We start from the raw sequence: 22,458 nt of genomic DNA, 5'->3' as shown, positions 1-22,458 counted from the left end.
GCCCCGCCTGCAATTCTACGGCAGTCTGTTTAGCCCCGCCCATGATTCTACAGAACTATCTGTTTAGCTCCACCTACGATTCTACGCCACTGTTTGTTTAGCCCCGCCTAGGATTCTACACCACTATCTGTTTAGCCCCGCCTACGATTCTACACCACTAGCTGTTTAGCCCCACCCGCGATTCTACGGCAGTCTGTTTAGCCCCGCCTACGATTTTACGCCACTGTCTGTTTAGCCCTGCCTACCTACGATTCTACAGCACTATCTGTTTAGCCCCACCTACGATCCTACGCCACTGTCTGTTTAGCCCCGCCCGCGATTCTACACCACTGTCTGTTTAGCCCCACCTACGATCCTACGCCACTGTCTTTTTAGCCCCGCCTACGATTCTACAGCACCAACCCACACAATTAACCTGTTTAGCCACACCCGCGATTCTACGGCAGTCTGTTTAGCCCCGCCTACGATTTTACGCCACTGTCTGTTTAGCCCTGCCTACGATTCTACAGCACTATCTGTTTAGCCCCACCTACGATCCTACGCCACTGTCTGTTTAGCCCCGCCCCCCGCGGATTTCTACGCACTGTCTGTTTAGCCCCGCCTACGATCCTACGCCACTGTCTTTTTAGCCCCGCCTACGATTCTACGCCACTGTCTGTTTAGCCCCGCCTACGATTCTACAGCACTATCTGTTTAGCCCCGCCCACGATTCTACACCACTGTCTTTTTAGCCCCGCCTACGATTCTACACCACTGTCTGTTTAGCCCCGTCCACTGATTCGTGCACGTAGTGTAAATAACGAGAGGCGAACACAGGTTTACTCAGAAACCCAATGATAAAGATGCTCCAAAAATAACAAGATGCTGTTCAGAGCCAAGCTGTGGAAAAACAGTGTTTGGGCTGCCTTCCATCTGATCCCAACGTTAGGAAAGAGTGGATGAATTTTATATTTAATGAAGTTCCAGACTGCGTCAGTAAAAACTCTGTGCAACTATATTGGATCTGACGGTTTTGTTTACAAAAAAGGCACAATTTGACGCAGGATTTTCAAAAAGATTGAAACTGGATGCTGTGCAACTATATTGGATCTGACGGTAATGTCGCAACACAAGTGTGAGTAACTCTTTTTAATATATGGTCACTATTTCTTTGTCTGTTAAACAAATTGATGAAAGATGTAGACTGTCAAACACACACAAGTGTAAGCTAATCATAGCAGTGGGTGTTTACTTCCGAGTCTACAATCCTCCACACTTATTCAGACAGAGCACTCTGATAAGGGTTAAAAACAGGACAGAAAATAGCCTATTACTTCTAAATGATGATGTTTTTGATGTTAAAATCTTGATAACATCATAAGTGGACCTCAGAGAACAGTACAAAATAAAAAACAAAGGCAGTTCATGACCCCTTTAAGTGAATGAGAACAGTTGAGAGAGAAATCAGATCTGTATTATTACATTAGATCCATGCATCAGGTCTTAAAGGGACAGCAGCTGTCTACTGTTACACCTAATTACATTTCTGTACCTGGATACTACTGTTAGAGCTTATTTTTTAATTTGTAACCTTTATTAATTTTTTTTACTGTAGCCTATTTATCTATGCTTGCAATATGTGTATTTGTTTTTATTGTTTTACCGACAGTTCACTTTCCTTGAACAAAGTCTTAAAGTTCTTAGCCGTTGTATTTAAAAAAGTACTTAAAAAAAAAGTACTTAAAGGGATAGTCCACCCCAAATGAAAATGTTGTCATTAATCATGTCGTTCCAAACCCGTAAAAGCTTTGTTCGTCTTCGCAACACAATAGAAGATATTTTGGATGAAAACCAGGAGGCCTGTGACTGTCCCATATACTGCCAAATAAATAAATTAAATGCTTTAAATAATAAAACCACCAGTAGACTGCACCAACACGTTTTTATGAATGGATCACTGACATCGACTCAAATGATTCATTCAAAACTGTATCGTTGAATGGTTTTATGGGGCATGGATCGCTATTTACATTGACTCAAATGATTCATTCAAAACAGATTCATTCAGGAAGGAAACGCCGCACTGTTGCTGTAAGACGCACTTAATGTTCTGTTACAGCTTTGTTTTGAGCTATTTTCGCTAGCGAAACAGAAAAAACAGTATGTCAATATTGTGTTGAAAATGTGACTCACTCAATATAAATGTCTTGTTTGTTTCTGTATATCTGCACACACACACACACACAAAAATAGACATCCATCTGAACTCTGCCAGATGATGACCAAAAAACAACACGGTCAGGGTTTCAGATCTGGTCTAAAACTGAATTTGTGACGTAACTAACATATGTCATGCCTCATCTACACCCTACAAAACCTAAAAAACAAATAAGAATTGTTTAAATTAAATAATACATTAAAGAATGACTATTAAGATAGCAACTCAAATAGCATAACAAAACACAAAAACACACACAAAAAAAAACAGAAACAGTATGAAAGTGTAAATTTGCGGCTAGAATCCATCATGCACGTGAGAAACACACCACAGGACACATGTCTATGTGTGTGTAAGTGTGTGTGTGTGTGTGTGTGCGGTCAGAACCGCAGGCTCAGCAATATGAGAAACAGAGAAACCTGGAAAATCCATGTTTCTGTCCCAGTTACTGCATCAGTTTTCTTTGGCTGGAGTTTGTTTCTGTTTATTAAAGGGAAAGTTCATTGAAAATTAACACTGTCATTATTTACTCAGGTTTCTTTCTTCACTGATATTTTAAAGATCACTGAGATTCAAACAACATACAGGTTTGGAATGAAAAAACAACAACGGAGTGTTAGTGTGTGTGTGTTTAAAAAAATGCAATGATTTATTTCCTAGATTTATTATATGTATATATGGTATTATTATTACTATTAATAATAAAAAACAGTAATAATAATAATAATAATAATAACAACATGTATATGCATATGTATATAATATCATTATTATAGTATTATTATTAAAATATTAATATGTTAATATTAATATTGTAATGTATTTATTTAAAAATACAACAATGTATAATGTATAATAATGTATAATAATAAAATAATATAAATTATTATTTAACAATTATGTATTTTTAATAATATGTATATATTTTTAATTTTAATATATAAACAATCAAACAAAAACAAACTAATAATTCTAACGACGTGAGGGTGAGAAATTTATGACAGAATGATCATTTTGGGGGGCATTTTGAGCAGTATTACAGTATATTTAATTAAACTGCTTAGGGAGACTACTACAGTGAACTAAACATGCGAGTAGACACACACACACACACACACACACACACACACACACACACTCTTGGGAAGCAGAGTGAAGTTGGGATGTAAATCAGGGAAAATCAGGGAAAACACGTGCCGGTGGGTTTGGATCCAATCGAGTGTGTGTCCATCAGTGCAGGAGAAAAATAACCTGTATTCACAGCATGAGGGAGAAACACACACGTGTGGTGTCAATCACACTGACTCAAGCGTAATCCGGCCTGGAGAACACGGATCCACGCGTGTGTGACGACACGTGAGCGTAGGAGCTGAGATTTAACTCATTTACACCCTAACCTACAGCGGTGAGAGCAGTGTGTGAATCATACAACGACCCACACTGCTAACTAGACTACGTTAACTACAGCTAACTATATACTGCGGTCTATTTCAGAGGAATTCACGTCTGTGAATCTGACGTTTCTGTAGGATTGAGGAACCAAAACAGACAGAGAAAACAGCCATTAATGCTTTAATATCTACAGCACTAATTTATACATATAAAAAATAACTAAATAAATAGTTTATCTTTAAATTGTAAATAAATTCTATAGAACTGGATTTACAATAAATAAATAAATAGCATACAACTCTACAGTTTAAACAAACAAACAAACCTATATTATAGGGCTGTTATAACATTAGTTATGTAACTAATTAGTCCTGAAAATAATGCAATAAAAATATTTTAACGCAGTTATGCACTGGCCCCGCCCCCAGACCTGTACATCATTTTACATTTTATATAGTTGAGTGTTGACAAATATGATGCCGAGCTCTTATAAATGCATTAAAGACCTAAAATTCAAGATATTGGTGCAAAAATGCCCCGTATGTGTTTTTGTCTCATATTTATATCATACGATAAGCGATATCAAACCAGCAGCGAGAGCAATAGCCCTATCACACAAGTGCTGTTTCTGTCCTGAATATCACACATTTAAATGTGATTTTATACAACAGTTCAGTAAAGCTGATATTGTGTTATATTTTAAACACAATATTATGTGTTTTTGCTCAATTTTGCAAAGAATAATGTTGTGCGTCTTCAAGCATCACAGCGGTGTTTTCTGAATAAATCTGTGTTTTGAATGAATCAGGTGAATCAATGATTCAAAGCCCATTCATAAAGAGAGCCTTTTATTCCATTCTTGAATGAATCAGCCGTTTGAACGAATGACTCATAAAGACATTTATTGCCACCTGCTGACAGATTTAGCTTCTTCTTTAGAGTATTATTTCATGAGAAAAAAAAAAAGCATTAAAGGGATAGTTCACCCAAATGTTTTTAATTCCGTCATAATTTACTCACCCTCGTGTCATTTTAAACCTTGCTTTTGTGGAACATAAAAGAAGGTATTTTGAAGACTGTTGGTACAAAGCTGTTTTGTTTACCAATGACTTTTGCTGTATGAAAAAAAAAAAAAGACTGAGATGTTTCTCAGATTATCTTCTTTTGTGTTCCATAGTTTATGTTAGGCCGTTATAGACTAAATGTTTATGTGTAATAAATTTTATGTTGAATCAAATAAAACATTTCTTTCTAAAGCTATGTCTACTTGATACTTTCTCACTTAATATAAAAATAGCTTTAAATAATCTTTTGTGAGTATTGTCACAGTCAACTTTATTTAGTGATTAATTAGATTAATCGAAACGTTGTGTAAATTAAAAATTTGATAAAAAATTTTAATCGACTGACAGCCCTACTATATTATTTATATTTGCTTGCAAATTATATGAATTGTGGCTGATTGTGACATTTTCACAATTGCATCCAAAACTAAAACATTAAGCAAAAAAAAAATAAAAACTGCAATAAATTCAAGTAACAATCCTAAAACAGTAAGCACTGCATTTATTCAAACTGCAGTGCATGCTGGGAGCTCACAGACTCTTAACACATCAGCAACAATGCTGACACAAGGATAAGAATTGTGATAAATTGAAGTAATTGTGGTGAAATTGCACTAAAACAACCACATTTCTCAGCAAATAATTAAAACTATTAAACATCTCATAAACATCTTAAACTGAATCATTCCTTTTATTGCTGCCAATAATCAGACTACTGATGCACAAACTGGATAAAATGTAGTTGCTTTTTCCACTGGAGCAGTTTCCCACACTCTCACACAAATTCTTCATGTGTCCGTGTGAGACGGAAAAGACTTGGCCTTGCAGAGAGCACACACACACACACACACACACACACACACACACACACACACACACAGACACACACAGACACACAGACACACACACACACACACACACACACACACACACACACAGGACAAACTAGCCTGCACCCCAAATCTAGAGCAACACATCTCTGGGTTCATTTGCACACAATGAAGCTTCAAAGCAAACAAACATTTCTTGTGTGAGACCTCTGATGGGCTCATTAGCATTTTAATTATTCTCATTTCACTATTCATTCGGCCTAGAAACCACCCAGAACACTCCAGAAACCTTCTAGCAACCACCCAGAATACCCTGATAACCAAACAGCAACACCCTATAAACCACCCAGAACATCCCAGAAGCACCCTAAAAACGTACACCCTAGCAACTACACAGAACACCCTAGTAACCACCAAAAAACATCTTAGAAACAACCTAGAAACTCTAGCATCCACTCAGAACACCCTAGTAACAACATCGTAGAAACCACCTAGTAACACCCTAGAAACCCCACATAACATCCCAGAAACCACCTAGTAACCCCCAAAGACCCTAGAAGCTTCTAGCAACCACAAAAAACAACAAACAAACCAGTAAACAACACACCAAAAACCCTACAAACAACACAGCAACACCACAGAAACCAACCGAAACACCCTAGAACTCTTCTAGCAACACCCTATCAACCACCCAGACCCTATCCAACCACCCAAAACCAAGCAACATCCTAGCAACCACCCACAACACCAAACAACACCATAGAAACTACACAGAGTATCTCAGAAACCACTTAGAACCCCCCCAAAGACCCTAAAAACCTATAGCAACCCAAGCAACATCCTAGCAACCACCCAGAACACCCTAGAAACCACATAGAAACTCCCCAAAGACCCTAGAAACAGAACAACCTCGTAACTACAAACCTATAAAAAGCCCAAACAGAACACCCTCGTAACTATAAACCACCTACCAACACCCTAGAAACCACTTAGAACACCCCAGAAACCATCTATAAACCCCAAACACTGTAGAAACATTTTAGCAAAACCCTAGCAACCACATAGAACACCACCGACACCTCCTATGCAACACTCTAGTAACCACATAGCAACATCCTAGAAACCACCTAGCAACCCCACATAACACCCCTGAAACCACAAGGAACACCCCTGAAACCTCTCATCAAAACCCTGGCAACCACACAGAATAGCAACCACCACAGACTACCTTAGAATCAATTATAACCACCCCAGCAACTTCCTAGCAACCCTAGAAACCACCTATTGTAACCCCCCCGCCAAAATCAACCATCCTAGAAACACCTGCAACATACGGACCCATAGCAAACTCATAACATAGTATCTCCTAGAAACCACCTAGAACCCCCCCCAAAGACCCTACCAAAACATAGCATCCTAGAAACCAAGCAAGACTCACCTAGAACCACCCATAATCTTACCCATAGAAACACACCAACATAGAAACTCCTAACTACCAAACCAACCTACCCAAACCCTAGCGCACTTAGCAACCCCAAAACAGAACACCTTAGTAACCTAGCAACACATTAAAAACCCACACCCTAAACACTCGTTATAACCCACATAGAATCAAACCACCTATACAACCAACACCCTCCGTAACCACTAAGAAACACCCTGAAACCTTCATCAAAAACCTAACACCCCACAGAAATCCCCTAGAAACCCAATAGTAGGAACCCCCAAACCCACTCCTAGAAACATCTTAGAAGCAAACCTAACCCTCCCCAACCACAATCTAGAACACCCCAGAACCCATACCATCACTTCTGTAACCACATAGCAACATCCTAGAAACCACCTAGCCCCGAACCCACCCAAGCACCATAACAGGAACAGACACCCCTAAACAAACCTCTCAGCCTCTGCAACCAAAACCCAAACAACAACTCATAGCACCCCTAGAAACCAGATGAGAACATAGCAACACCCCAGAGAAACCTCCCAACACCCTATCAACATCCCCCCACCAACTATAAAACAAACCTACCAACACCCTAACCCCAAGAACATTTTTAGCAAAACCCTAGCAAACCATCCAGAACAAACTTTTGCCGAACACCTCCTAGTAACACTCTAGTAACCACATAGGCAACACTCCTAGAAACCTCCTAGCACCCACACTAGTAGCCCACAATAACCACCATAGAACATTATAGCAACACCACTACAAAAACCAAACACCTATCCCACAACCGACCCGAACACTAGCATCATAAAAACACATATACACTCTTAGAACACCCCAGTTGGCCCAAAGACCCTAGAAACAGAACAGTAAGCCCCTCGTAAACTAATAAACCACCTCCCAAACTACCTAGAAACCACTTAGCCCCCCAAACACTGTAGAAAACATTTTAGCAAAACCTAGAACACCCCAGACACCTCCTATGCAACACTCTAGTAACCACATAGCAACATCCTAGTGAAGTCAAAACCCTGGCAACCACACAGAAGGAACACCCCTGAAACCTCTCATCAAAACCCTGGCAACCACACAGAATTGGAACCACATCAGAAATACCCTAGAAAACCAATATAGAACACCCCAGAAACCTCCTAGCAACATCCTAGAAACCACCTATAACCCCTCCCCCCAAACATCCCTAGAAACATTTTAGTAAAACCCCCGCAACCATAGCACCCGCCCCGCAGCACTCCTGATGCAACAATCTAGTAGCAAACCACAAGCAAACACCTAGAAACTACCTAGCAAACCCACAGAACACCCTAGAAACCACATAGAACAGAAAAAAAAAAAGCAACCAATTAGCAGCATTGTCCTAGGAAAATCATCTAGCAACACTTTCACAAAACCACCCGGAACACCTCGCAACACCCTAGCAAACACCACAACATCTTAGAAATAAAATAGAAAAAAAAAAAGACCCTGCGAAACAGAAACACACCTCCCAGAAACAAACACCCTCACCAACACCCTAGGAAACCTTTAGAACCCCCAACACCGTTCAAAAACCACAAAACCTAGAACACTCTAGCAACACCCACAAAGAAAACCCAACCCCACCAAACAAAAAAACCAAAAAAAAACCCAAAAGGCATTCCATAGAAAAAAAAACCTAGGCAACCAACTAGAAAACCCCAGAAACCACACCCTACCACTGAACACCCCCCTCCATCAAACAGTCCTGAAACACAAAAGCAATAAAAGCAAAAAAACAGAGACACCACCTAAGCAACACTAGAAACCACATAGCAACATCCCAGAAACCTCCTAGCAACATCCCAACATAACACCCCTCCATAAGGAACACCCCACATGAAACCTCAATCCAAACCCTGTGGCAACCACATAAACTAGAAACATATTATAGAACACACCCAGCAAGCACCATAGTAAAACACACCTATAACCCCCTAGCCCCACCTAGAAACATTTTAGTAAAACCTAGCAAAAATACGACGAACCCCCAGACACCGCCGCCTATGGAACAATTCAGTAACCACTAGCAACATTTTAGAAAAACAAAACAACCCCACAGAAAACCCTAGTAACACATAAAACAACATCAGAAACCCTAAAAACAAGACAAAGCATCCTAGAAACCACATGCACGCTAGAAACCACTTAGAACCCCACACCCTAGCAACCACCCACAACATCTTAGAAACCACATAGAAACTCCCCAAAGACCCTAGAAACAGAACACCCTCGTAACTATAAACCACCTACCAACACCCTAGAAACCACTTAGAACCCCCAAACACTGTAGAAACATTTTAGCAAAACCCTAGCAACCACATAGAACACCCCAGACACCTCCTATGCAACACTCTAGTAACCACATAAATGATCCTAGAAACCACCTAGGAATTAGCAAAGCCATAAAAACCAAAAGAAACACCCTGAATCTCATCAAAACCTGAGCCACACACAGAATACCCTAGAAACAAAAAAAAACACCCCAGAAACACCTAGACAACATCCTATAAAACCACCTAGCAGCCACCCCAAACATCCTAGTAGGAAAAATAGCATGTCAAACAAGCGCCCCGAAAAAACCCTATGTAAAACTCTAGTAACCACCTAGCAACTATAGAAACCCACCTAACAACCCCACAGAACACCCTAGAAAAATACATAGAAACCATAGAAACCTCCTAGCAAAATAGTTCAGCATGTCCGAGAAACCATTTAAGCAACACTTCACAAACCCATACCGAACACCAAACCCCAACTAACACAACACCTTAAAAAACACATGTGTACTTAGGAAACCACATAGAAACCAAAAGCACCCTAGAAAACAGAAACCTCGTAACATAAACCGACCTAACCAACACCCTAGCAAACCACTTACAAACACCCAAAACACTGTTAGAAACAATTTAGCAAAAACCCTAGCAACCACACAGACCACCCCAGCCTCCCCTATGCACCCCTCTTTTGTAACCACATAGCAACATCCTAGAAACCACCTAGCAACCCCACACATAAAACCCCATAGAACACCATAGAAACCTCTCATCAAAACCCTGGCAACCACACAGAATACCCTAGAAACAATATAGAACACCCCAGAAACCTCCTAGCAACATCCTAGAAACCACCTATAACCCATCCCCCCACCCCCCCCAACAATCCTAGAAACATTTTAGCAAAACCCTAGCAACCATACAGAACACCCAAGACACCTCCTATGCAACATCCTAGAAACCACCTAGCAACCCCACAGAACACCCTAGAAACCACATAGAACACCCTAGAAACCTCCTAGCAACCAATTAGCAGCATCCTAGAAACCATCTAGCAACACCTCACAAACCACCCGGAACACCTAGCAACACCCTAGCAACCACCCACAACATCTTAGAAACCAACTAGCAAAAACCAGCAACCACTACAGAGCAATTCAGTAATATAACAATTTATAATTTTATATAATAAATGAAACCTAAATATAAAAATAAGCTTGTTCAAGATAAAACACAACATTAAACAAATAATAAAACTATTTAACACACAGACGGGACACAGATCACACACATCAGCTGTGTGTGTGTGTGTGTGATCAAACAGAGTCTGATCAGCTCATGTGCTCATAGGTCAACCAATAATAGAGTCTGACCAGGTGACCACTAGACCAGAGGTCAGAGGTCAAAGGTTAAGTCTGCTTTTATGTGTGTGTGTTTTTCCTCTCATAAAACACACAGAGTTACTACAACTGCTGTTATATCCCGGATCGAGACATTCAATTTACAAACATATAAATCTATAAATAAATAAATAATATTTCAATATTTGTTGCGTGAAAATGATTAATCTGAGACATTAAAAAAAGTCAAATCAAGGTTTAAACAGATTAGTTTTATTAAATATTTAAGTTTAAATTATTTTTATCTGTTAAATTATTAAATGACATATTTTTTTATTTAATTGTGTGTGACTTACAATCCATTACATTTAAATATTTATTAAATATTTCTATTATATTGTGTTTGATTTCCAATAAACTATTATTACATTTGTTGCATTATATAATTACATACTTATTAAATATTTGTATTCAGTTGTTCTTGATTTCCAATAAACTATTAATTTAATTTGTTAAATGTACTTATTACATTACATATTTATTAAATACTTTTATTTAATTGCATTTAATTAACAACCACTTATTATTACATTTGTTCAATTATTAAAGAAAATATTTAGTAACTATGTTTATTTAATTGATTTACAATCTATTACTTTTTGGTTACATTATTACATTAAATATTTTTATTAAATTGTGTTTGATTTCCAATCATTACTATTAAATTAGTTAAATTATTACATTAAATATATAAAATATTTTTATTCAAATGTTTGCTTTCCAATTGATTATTATTACATTTGTTAAACTATTAGATTAAATATACAAATTTTTTACTAAATTTTGCTTGATTTTCCATCAGTTATTATCAAATTTGTTAAATTATTACAATATAAATTTATTAAATATTATTATTCAGTTGGTATAATTAAATTTGTTAAATTATTAGATTATTAATTAAATATTTGTATTGAATTCAAGTGTGTGATTTCGAATCAAACTATGCAAGAAGTGTGAAAATTGTATTTATTTGTGTGTATTTAGGATTCACAAGCCATAAAATCAGCCATAGCAAGACAAAGGCGTCTCTCAGTTTATACCAAAAATATTAAAATGTCACAGAATAAGTGATGAATTGAGATGGAAGTTCAGGGAAATGAATGACAGAATTCTCCTGTGACGCGGCATTTATAAGCAAACTTCCTCAAACCACTTTCCATTCGTGCCAGACGCTCCCGAATCCGGAGCAAACACAGTCCAGCTTTGGACTGCGGATCAAGAATGTGGCAGCATCACGGGAACGCTGGGAATGTCAGATTTTCAGACCGGTGTGGAAGCGGCTCACTTCCGGACAGGACACTCTCCAGCAGCTGACTGAACACTGTCTAGTCAAAACAAAGAGACGCAGTGTGTGCTTCCAACCCAACACCAGACGCCTGTGCTGTAATTCACACACACACACACACACACACACACACACACACACACACACACACACACAATCACACACACAATCACAAAGGTACACACAATCAATCTCACACCCACCACCCACACACACTACACATCAATCACTCTCTCACTCACCCACACCACCACACACACACACACACACACAATCACTCACACTCACTGACTCTCTCTCTCTCACACACACACAGTCACTCTTTCTCACTCACACACACATACACACACACACAATCACACACACAATCACTCTCTCTCACAGACACACAATCACTCACACAATCACTCACACAATCACTCACACACACATACACACACACACAATCACACACACAATCACACACACAATCACTCACAATCACACAGGCACACACACAATCACACACACACACACTCACACACACACACATACACACACAATCACACACACACAATCACTCACAATCACACAGACACACACACAATCACACACACAATCACACATACTCACAATCAAACACACAATCACACACACACACACACACACACACACACACACACACACACACAAACAATCACATACACAAACACACACGTAAAGCCCTCTGCATTGCAGGTGATCCCACCCACCCGTCACACAGCTTCTTCAGTCTGCTGCCATCAGGGAGGAGACTGCGGAGTCTCCAGGCCCAGGACCAGCAGACTGAAGGACAGCTTCATCCATCAGGCTGTCAGGGAAGCTGAACTCGCTCCCGAACTTGCCCCCCCGTCCCTCTTCTGCTCCAGGCACCACTGAACTATGAACCCCCCACCCAGATCCCACATCCCCAGGTCCTTCCACCCCCCCCTCCCTCTAACATACGATGACATGCACCAGTCACTTTGTGCAGCATTGGTCTGCTCACTACCTCATTCACCATGGAACTGACGTCATTCTACCTCCTCATCAGTCAGTTTAAATAAAATAACTGCTCTTGAGTCCTTTGTCACTTTAATCAGACTGAATAAGCTTTTCTTTATGCACTAAAAATCTTTTTATCTGCACTGTTTGTTCACTGGTTTGCACTCTATCTGCCATGTGCCTTGCGCTGCTTTTATTTAACTTTATTTTTATTTTATTTTTTATTATATGTCTTTTTTTACATTCCCTTATTGTATAGTTTTATCTTATATTTTATATTTGATCTAGATTTTAGGCTCTACTGTTAGTGTTATCTGTATGCACCGGGGGCTGAGAGTAACGCAATTTCAATTCTCTGTATGTATGTACTGTACATGTGGAAGAATTGACAATAAAGCAGACTTGACTTGACACAAACACACACACACACAAAATCACTCACAATCACACAGACACACAAACAATCACACACACAAACACACACACACACACACACACACACACACACACACACACACACACACACACACACACACACACACACACACACACATATATACACAATCACTCACACACACAATCACACACACAAAATCACTGACTCACACATTTATAAGGTATTTAATAAAATCTAATCAAATTCATTATATTGTACAGTAAATTATAAAAAATTTTTTTTCCTTTTTTTATTAATAATTGCAGTAATTAATAATTGCAATAAATCAATTTTATTTATTTATTTCCAAAATGTCTCTATATATTTTTAATTAACTTTTATTTCAGTTTTAGTGTAAGTTATTTTAGTACATTAAGTTAAACTAAATGAAAATTAGAAATGTTGCCTTGGCAACTAGTAGAAATAAGTAAGCTTAAGTAAGATTTTCAATCAAAGGAAAATGTTTTTGTTTATCAGTTTAAGCTTTAACTATAATAACCCGGGGACTCTCACATTCGTACAAACATTGCTAAAATCCTAAAGTGTAATGTATTGTTTTAACCACCTTTAGTTACGGTTAAAATATCCTGCAATCAGAAGTTTGTCATATAAAAGTGTATAAAAGTGACAGCGCTTGTGGGAGGGTTTGACTGCCAGAATTACAGACAATCAGTCAGAAACAATGAAACTAACAAGGATCCGCTTCTGAGGAATTTCACCAAGGAACTAAAAACCCAAAGTTACAATGATGTCAAATTCAGGCTTTGTTTGAAACGACCTCAAAAACACGCTTCTCCAGAACTACAACATCATAATGAACCTTTAAAACAGCACTGGAAACCATTTCCCAACACTTGGTGTTTACAGGCCACACTTTGAGCTCGACTGGCCTTTTAAACACAGCAGCAACCACAAATCCATTCCACATAATCAGCACAGACAATCTCCAGGATTCGAGAATTTAAAAGCCGAAATGCAAATCTAGCAATTCTGATAAAATCTTTGTTTTCCTCGCACAAATCCAGTTTACATGCTCATGACTTCCGTGGATGTGCTGCTAAGTTTCTAGTTCCCGTAAGCATTTCAAACTCATTTTTCTTTACAAACGGAGAGATGATCTCAAATGTTTGTGTGTGATCAACAGCACAGAGGTAAAGCACACCACCAGGTTTGACTTTGAGCAGATGTTCTGGGTTCAGTTTATTTACAGATCGGAAAACTGACCTCATTATTATGCAATGCAAATGAATTCTATATTATTTTGAATTATTTTCTGTTTCCATTTGAATTACATTTTAGTCATTTTGTTGAGCGTTTGTGTGATTTTTAATAGTATTTTTAAATTAAAAAAATGAGTGAATATTAGAAATAAAAATACATTTGTGTTATATTTTATCACTTTTGGGGATTTCTCAAAAGTTTTATGAATTTTCATTTCAGTTTTAGCCATTTTAGTATTAATTTTAGTACTTTTAGTCATTTTAGTAAATAAAAATTTAAAATAAATTAAGTTTAAATTGTTACTTTTTTAGTTTTTGGATTAAAAAATGTGTGTCTATATATTTTTTTTCATTCATTTTATTTCAGCTTTAGTCATTTTAGAACTAATTTTAGTATTTTTAGTCATTTTATTAAATGAAATTAAAAATAAAATAAAATAAAATAAGTTTTTTAATAATTTATTAGCTTTTGGATTTTTTAAACGCCTACATTTTTTATTATTAATGTTCATTTAACTTTTAGTTTAAGTCATTTTAGCACTGATTATAGTAATTTTATTAATTTAAAAAAAAAGGAATAAAGCTTTTTCAAACAAATTATTTTATATTTTTTCATTAATTTTATTTTATTTCAGTTTAAGTTTAGTTTTATTTTATAAAATAAGGAATCTTGCTTTGGCAAACTAAGTTTGTTATATTTTATTATGATTAATGTTTATTTCAATATCTAAATATTTTTTTAAATAATTTTAGTTAATGATAATAACCCTGTTTCCCTTTTTTTCCAAATACGCTCCACAAAAAAACACAACAAAGCTGCTCACAAAATCCAGCCCAGCTTATCAATCATCACTTAACATGAGCTTTTTAATGTCAGAAGTAGCTTTGACTCATTTTATCAGACTCCTGGCAGAATTTCCCGTCTTTTCCACATCAAAACTTCATCAAACTTTCTGGAAGAAACTGACAGCTTAAAAAACTCACAATGAAAACGACTCTGTCCAGCAAGAGCAATCATCTCATCTGTGAGCTTCACTGCACTTTTAGGGCCAAGAAAACACATGGTTTCCATTAAACGAAACGTCAAAAGGCCAAACAACAAATTTCCTGTCATACATTTTTCTCCATTTGATTGATCAGAATTCAGTGTTTTTCTCAACGCACGATTGTAGACGTCACACAGAGAAGGAAATTCAGAACTGAAAGTGATCTGACAGCAACAAATGCTTCTAAATTGGATTGTTTATGTAACCTTAAGACAGATGAATATTAATAATGCATGACCTGTGTGAGCTTCTGTATGTTTGGAAATGCTTGAAATACCAATCTGGTCCCATTAGAATAGCATTAGAGTTTCCAAAGGAAATCAGTCTAAAACATGAGTTCAGCCGTCAGAACGAGTTTCCAACATGTGCAATAGCAAATTGGATAAAGCTGATTGCAAACATTATTGTTATTGTTTACTTCATTAAGAGCCAAGTTTCAAATGTATTTCATGCATTAGGAAAATCTAATTAAATGTTCATGCTGATTTACAGTAAATGTCATTCTAAAGAGATGAAACTGCAGAACTTTCATAAGTTTATGCGTTGCCGTTTTATGCATTTTGGACATTTGGACAAGACATTCTGGAAATAAACTAGATTGCAAATAGTTGCGTAATGCATGTTTTGCATGCATTTAGAGCAATGAGCAATTCTGAATATAATTTCAATGTAAAGTGTAATTTCTGCTGCTCTAATCTAACTAAGCAGAGCTGCAAAATTTTCTAAAAATAGATAAGCTTGCAGCATAAAGAATGTCAAATGCTTAAATGTCATTCTAAAGAAGTGATATAAATGCAGGATTTCACTTAGAAATTTCAGAACTTGATGCACTGCAGTTTTTTTTTTTTTATCCAAATACAGCGCATTTTGGAAGGAAAATTGATTGCAAATATTATAGTTGCATGATGCATTATAGTTGTTTTGCATGCACTAAAAGCAACAAGTCGAACACAGAATAAATTCAACACTGCAGGCAACGACTAGGATAAAAGTACTTCCTCTTATGAAAGCACATCCACTAATGTGAGTGATCTCAATAAATTAAATATTTAAACATTATATGCATACATGCAAAAATAAAACAAAAAGGTGAAAAAAATGAATAAGAACATAAATCTTTAATATTTCAAAGATACGTTGAATAATATTTCAGTAGCGCAGGGTCAGTGGTGAGGTCAAAGTTAAGTGCTTATTATCGACACATCTGTCACCACACATCAGTCATGCCACAGTGCATTCAGACCAATCAATACACATGAAGCATGCACACACACACGCTCTGAGGCAGATGGTGAAAGATATTTAATGTCTCAGCTGTTCTGCATGGCTGCAATCGCAATATGAGTGACAAGAAACATTCTGCAAACAGAGAGCGAGAATGTGTTATATATGTGCAGTCAACAATGTGATCAGCATAATTCTTGAGTTACAGGCATGCAAACTTATAAAAGATTATCTATGGCACTCAGAGGGGCATGTTCTGTGCAGCTGTTTTTATACCAGCTATGCAAATTTACTCTTGGAGCCACATTGGGATCCCAGTATCTCTGGAAATAAACAATATAGGGCCTTAGAAATATAAATACTAAAAGAAAAGTTTGTTAAGAACCAAATTGTAAAAGGATATTAAGATATCTCTAATACTTCTTGAATTATAGGCATGCAAACTTTGGGGAAAAAAAGCTCAAAGTGCTTTTTCTCCCATTTTTGAATGGCCACACTGACATATATATTGCAGCAAAGATTGCTAAGGTCAACAGATTTTACTAACAGACCTACCAATCTCTGTGTAAAAGTAACATTATGATGCTGCCATCTTTCTAAAGTCATTTTTACCCCCCTGTAATTTGGCTTCAAATCTCAGGTGAAAACCGTCATTTAATGCCACACAAAATAGTGCATTACTCAGTAAATATACATCCATAGCATTTTATTTTATTCTTTTTAATCACAATTTATGTGTGTCCTCAGGAAAAAATAACAAAATCAAACATTTTAGCTGGGAAAGTTCTGAAATTTACCCCAGAAGCCTGTCCTGAAGTTCACCACGGCTAAAGGTGCTTTAGGGACAAAGATCACCTCTTAAACATGGTAAAATAACTGCAAAACAGCCTTTTGCGTATGCATTTTTTACACAAGATAGCACTGTATAAATCACCAACCCATTGTTAATATCTAACCACAAGCTCCACAGAGGACAAAGATCAATAGTTGATACGAGACAGCTTTTCAGGCCAATGCAGTCAGCCGCTGCTCGCATGACAACAGTTCACAAGCGAAACCGCCTCTTTTGTCACCAAATCAGCTTTTCAGGCCAATGCACACAGTTTTATAAACATCTAACTGTGTGCTTCGCTTAGCTACGCCATGTGAAGGCTAAAAAATGTTCTGCGAGATTTAAGAGGACTGGTACCTTCCATGCAACCCTCGTTGTGCCCACCAAAATGTGCTCGTAATTTCGGCCAAACTACATTCAGAGATTGCCATGACCTAAATAACTCCATCCAAGAGTCTTTCACAAGGACACAATGTTTCTCAAAGAAACGCTGCCAAGCGCTGGCGTGTTGAAGCACAGAGATGTGGCCACTACAGTATGTTTATTCAGATATACATGCAATCATTACAGCGAAAGTAGGTCTAACCACTTACGCTCAAACAGCTCTCTTATGTAATCTGACGTTTTCTGTGAATTGAGCGTTTAAAATGACAATGACTCGAGTTTGACCTGAACACCACAGCGATGCAACAAGGCCTGAGTTTCCCAAACAATGCTGCTAAACAAATCAGGGCACACCTGAGGAAAACAACCACATGTAAAAGCCTAAATGCAATGATTTGCCAATGCAAAACTAGACTGGACTGGACTTGCAGCAGGATGACGCACACAATGTAATTTAGTACTTACTGTGTTAGAGGTTTGTAATAGGGCTTCTTGACTTCGCAAACATCATTACGAAACATTTAGACAATAAGTCAAGTGCAGCTGATCTTGAAGCTCAATTTCACCCCTGAGGGAGGAAACCGAGCTAACCAAAACCATTAGAGTAACGACTCGAACACTACAGGAGTTGACAACAGCACAGTCACATGGGCATGAACTGATCAGATGCAAACCTGTACGAGAATGTATGAAGACATTTGACAACTGCCTAGCAACCCCTGATAACACCTTGACAACTGTCTAGCAACCTGACAACTACATAGCAACCCCTGATAACACCTTGACAACTGTCTAGCAACCTGACAACTCCCAAGCAACTCCTGATAACACCTTGACAACTGCCTAGCAACCCCTGATAACACCTTGGCAACTGCCTAGCAACCCCTGATAACACCTTGACAACTGCCTAGCAACCCCTGATAACGCCTTGGCAACTACCTAGCAACCCCTGATAACGCCTTGACAACTGCCTAACAAACTGACAACTACCTAGCAACCCCTGTTAACACCTTAACAACTGCCTATCAACCCCTGATAACACCTTGACAACTGCCTATCAACCCCTGATAACACCTTAACAACTGCCTAGCAACCCATGATAACACCCTGACAAACTGCCTAACAAACTGGCAACTACCTAGCAACCCCTGATAACGCCTTGACAACTGCCTAGCAACCCCTGATAATGCCTTGACAACTGCCTAGCAACCTGACATCTACCTAGCAACCCCTGATAACACCTTGACTACTGCCTAGCAACCCCTGATAACACCTTGACAACTGCCTAACAAACTGACAACTACATAGCAACCCCTGATAACACCTTGACAACTTCCTAGCAACCCCTGATAACACCTTGGCAACTGCCTAGCAACCCCTGATAACACCTTGACAACTGCCTAGCAACCCCTGATAACACCTTAACAACTGCCTAACAAACTGACAACTACCTAGCAACCCCTGTTAACAACTTGACAACTGCCTAGCAACCTGACAACTGCCCAAGCAACTCCTGATAACACCTTGACAACTGCCTAGCAACCCCTGATAACGCCTTGACAACTGCCTAGCAACCCCTGATAATGCCTTGACAACTGCCTAGCAACCTGACATCTACCTAGCAACACCTAAAAAAACCCCATAAAAAAATAAAAAATACCAAAAAACCCCTGTTAACAACTTGACAACTGCCTAGCAACCTGACAACTGCCAAGCAACTCCTGATAACACCTTGACAACTGCCTAGCAACCCCTGATAACACCTTGACAACTGCCTAGCAACCCCTGATAACACCTTAACAACTGCCTAGCAACCTGACAACTATCTAGCAACCCCTAATGACATCCTATATATATATAAAACAGGGGAAAACACCTGTGTGAAAAACATTTCAAATTTACAAACTAAATGGCAACTATAAATGTGCATTATAATATGAAGCCATTCAGTGACATTCAGAGATAAGTAAATAAGACATCAGTGATATCACAAAAACAAACCAGCGTGCAGCAAAGTAGTTTGAGTAAATATTGATGCAGGCGTCTCCATGAAACGACCAAACAAAACACATTACATTCTCACTCAGTTCATCCAAAACTCCTGGATACGTTTCAAAGACTCTTATGGCTAAAATGACCAAACATTACCCAATTAAATGATCTATTACAACAAGCAACCGTTCCAACTGCATAGCAACCCCTAACAACACTTTAACAACCAACAGCAACATATTGCAACAGCTTCACAGCCACACAGAGAGAGATATAACATTATTTTTACATCACAAAGGGCATACATGACCTTCAAATCTCTCTACAGGATGCTGCCTAAACACAAATGCATTAATGCACACCTCAGCAAATCATGATGTATTATGAATGACAGGCATGTGCTGCTGTGAATTAACCCTTTCACATACAGAAGTCATTATAAGAAAACACCTGCTCATTTACTGCATGCAGTGGAGTGCACACAGCTACACAAAGAACAAAAAGCATTAACCAACTCATCTAACTCCACCAAAATTAAAAAAAATAAACATTATGAAATGAATGATAGAAGGAAACATGATGCACTTTATGAAATGAATGATACAGCTATAAAATGCATATAAAATGTTATAAGGTAAAACAAAGTAATTCCTATTAAAATCACATGCACAAATAACTTTTTCATGTTTAGTCATTTTATTGCATTACTAGGTCTCATCTAACACTAATAAAACGCTTGCTTGAAACCAATCAGGGATGCGTTTCCCAAAAGTAACTATGGTCGCAAGTTCCATCGTTACCAACAGAGTTCAATGGAAGTAACGACTATAGTTAGATAACGATGGTTTTGGGAAACGTACCCCTGATCAGAAGTTGATCATGCTTATATGCCAGTCAGTGCACAACATGCATCAAAACAATCAAAAAACAAAAAACAATCACAAAAAATAATATAATAAACAGCAGTTTTTTTTTTTTTTAGAATTTAAATAGCTATTTCATAATTTAATTTAATAATTTTTTTTCAGAATAATATAATGGTCTTAATAGCAATAATAATAATTATTATTGTCATTATATTAAGATCGTCATATCACTCTGAAAAAGTGACATTGTATATAATGTGTAAAGTGAATTAATATTGTGTGCAATAATTTTTTTTATAATATTTACAAAGGAAAATCTTTCACAATATATGTGTGTGTGTGTGTATACATCTGCAAAATATATATATACACACACATATTCTGCACATATATATATATATATATATATATATATATATATATATATATATATATATATATATATATATATGAAGAGTTCAGATGCAAAAGCCTCTAAGTGGCGTTTGAAATTTATATAGGCCACTATACTCTTGACCTCAAGTTTAAACTTTGCACATTTTAGTTGAATTGTCTGTTGAACATTTACGTCAGTTTGAGAAAGATTGTTTAAAAAAAAAAAAAAAAAAAAAAAAAGAGTAACAAACCAGCAATCACTCTTAATGCAGAAAGTGAATGATATTCTGGTGCGCATCCGGATCAAGTGCATCATCCGCACTGACAGCGCACGAGAACCCGTTCTGGTGTGTGGTTTGCTCTGCTCTGTTCTTTACCTCCCTCCTCCTGCTCTGGGCTCCGGGTCTGCAGACCAGCGCCGTGTCGCCGCACACCACCGCCGCGTCCTCCACGAACACGCAGTCCGGCAGCGCCTCGTCCGCGGGCAGCTCCAGCACCTCCAGCCCGAGCCGGTGCTTCAGGACCGACACGTATTCTTCATACTCCTCCTGCACTTTGAGCAGGTCCACCTCAAGACCGCCGCTCCTCAGCGCGTCCCTGGCCAGAGACTGGGGCACCGCGCGCACCATGGCGTGCGTAAAGCAACCAAACCCAGACATCAGCCCAGCCATCGCTTCACTCCCTCACCGCGACTCTGTGCGTCGTGTTTAATGTTGGACTGTTTGTTTGTTTGTTTGTTGTTCCCGGTTGTGGTTGTGGACGCGCACGGCGTCTCGAGCTCTGAAAGGGCGAGAAGAACAGCGCGCTGATGACGTCACGGACGCGCCCGACGCGACGCGCACCAATGTGATAAGAGATTTTTGATGCTTTATGATGATGTGTTTAAAAAGACACGTTAACTTTATTATGATGCTTTTCTCTGTCTGTAAACGAATGCTTGTTTTGTTGTTGATGTAAGTGTTGATGTTGTCAAAGATACAATCTTACTTTTCCTGATTATGTTTGTATTATATGTTAATATAGCTATTATATATATATATATATATATATATATATATGTATATATAAATATATATATGTATATGTATTTATATATTAAGTCATTAATCTTCTAGATTTTTTTTAACGTAATTAACATCATTATTATTATTAAT

General features: G+C 37.8%; 1 protein-coding gene across 1 annotated transcript in view; it reads right to left on the bottom strand.

Moving 5' to 3' along the window:
* The window catches only part of ddah1 (dimethylarginine dimethylaminohydrolase 1), a 55,209-nt gene extending 33,006 nt beyond the window's left edge, over window positions 1–22,203 (bottom strand). The window contains exon 1 of the mRNA XM_042750550.1: window positions 21,682–22,203. Coding sequence (XP_042606484.1) covers window positions 21,682–21,975 — 294 coding nt within the window. The 5' untranslated portion in view covers window positions 21,976–22,203. The remainder of the gene's footprint in view (window positions 1–21,681) is intronic.
* Window positions 22,204–22,458: the final 255 nt, after the last annotated feature.

This window comes from Cyprinus carpio, chromosome B23 (genome assembly GCF_018340385.1).
Source record: "Cyprinus carpio isolate SPL01 chromosome B23, ASM1834038v1, whole genome shotgun sequence".
Lineage (NCBI taxonomy): Eukaryota > Metazoa > Chordata > Actinopteri > Cypriniformes > Cyprinidae > Cyprinus > Cyprinus carpio.
This window is presented reverse-complemented; position numbering and strand designations above follow the sequence as displayed.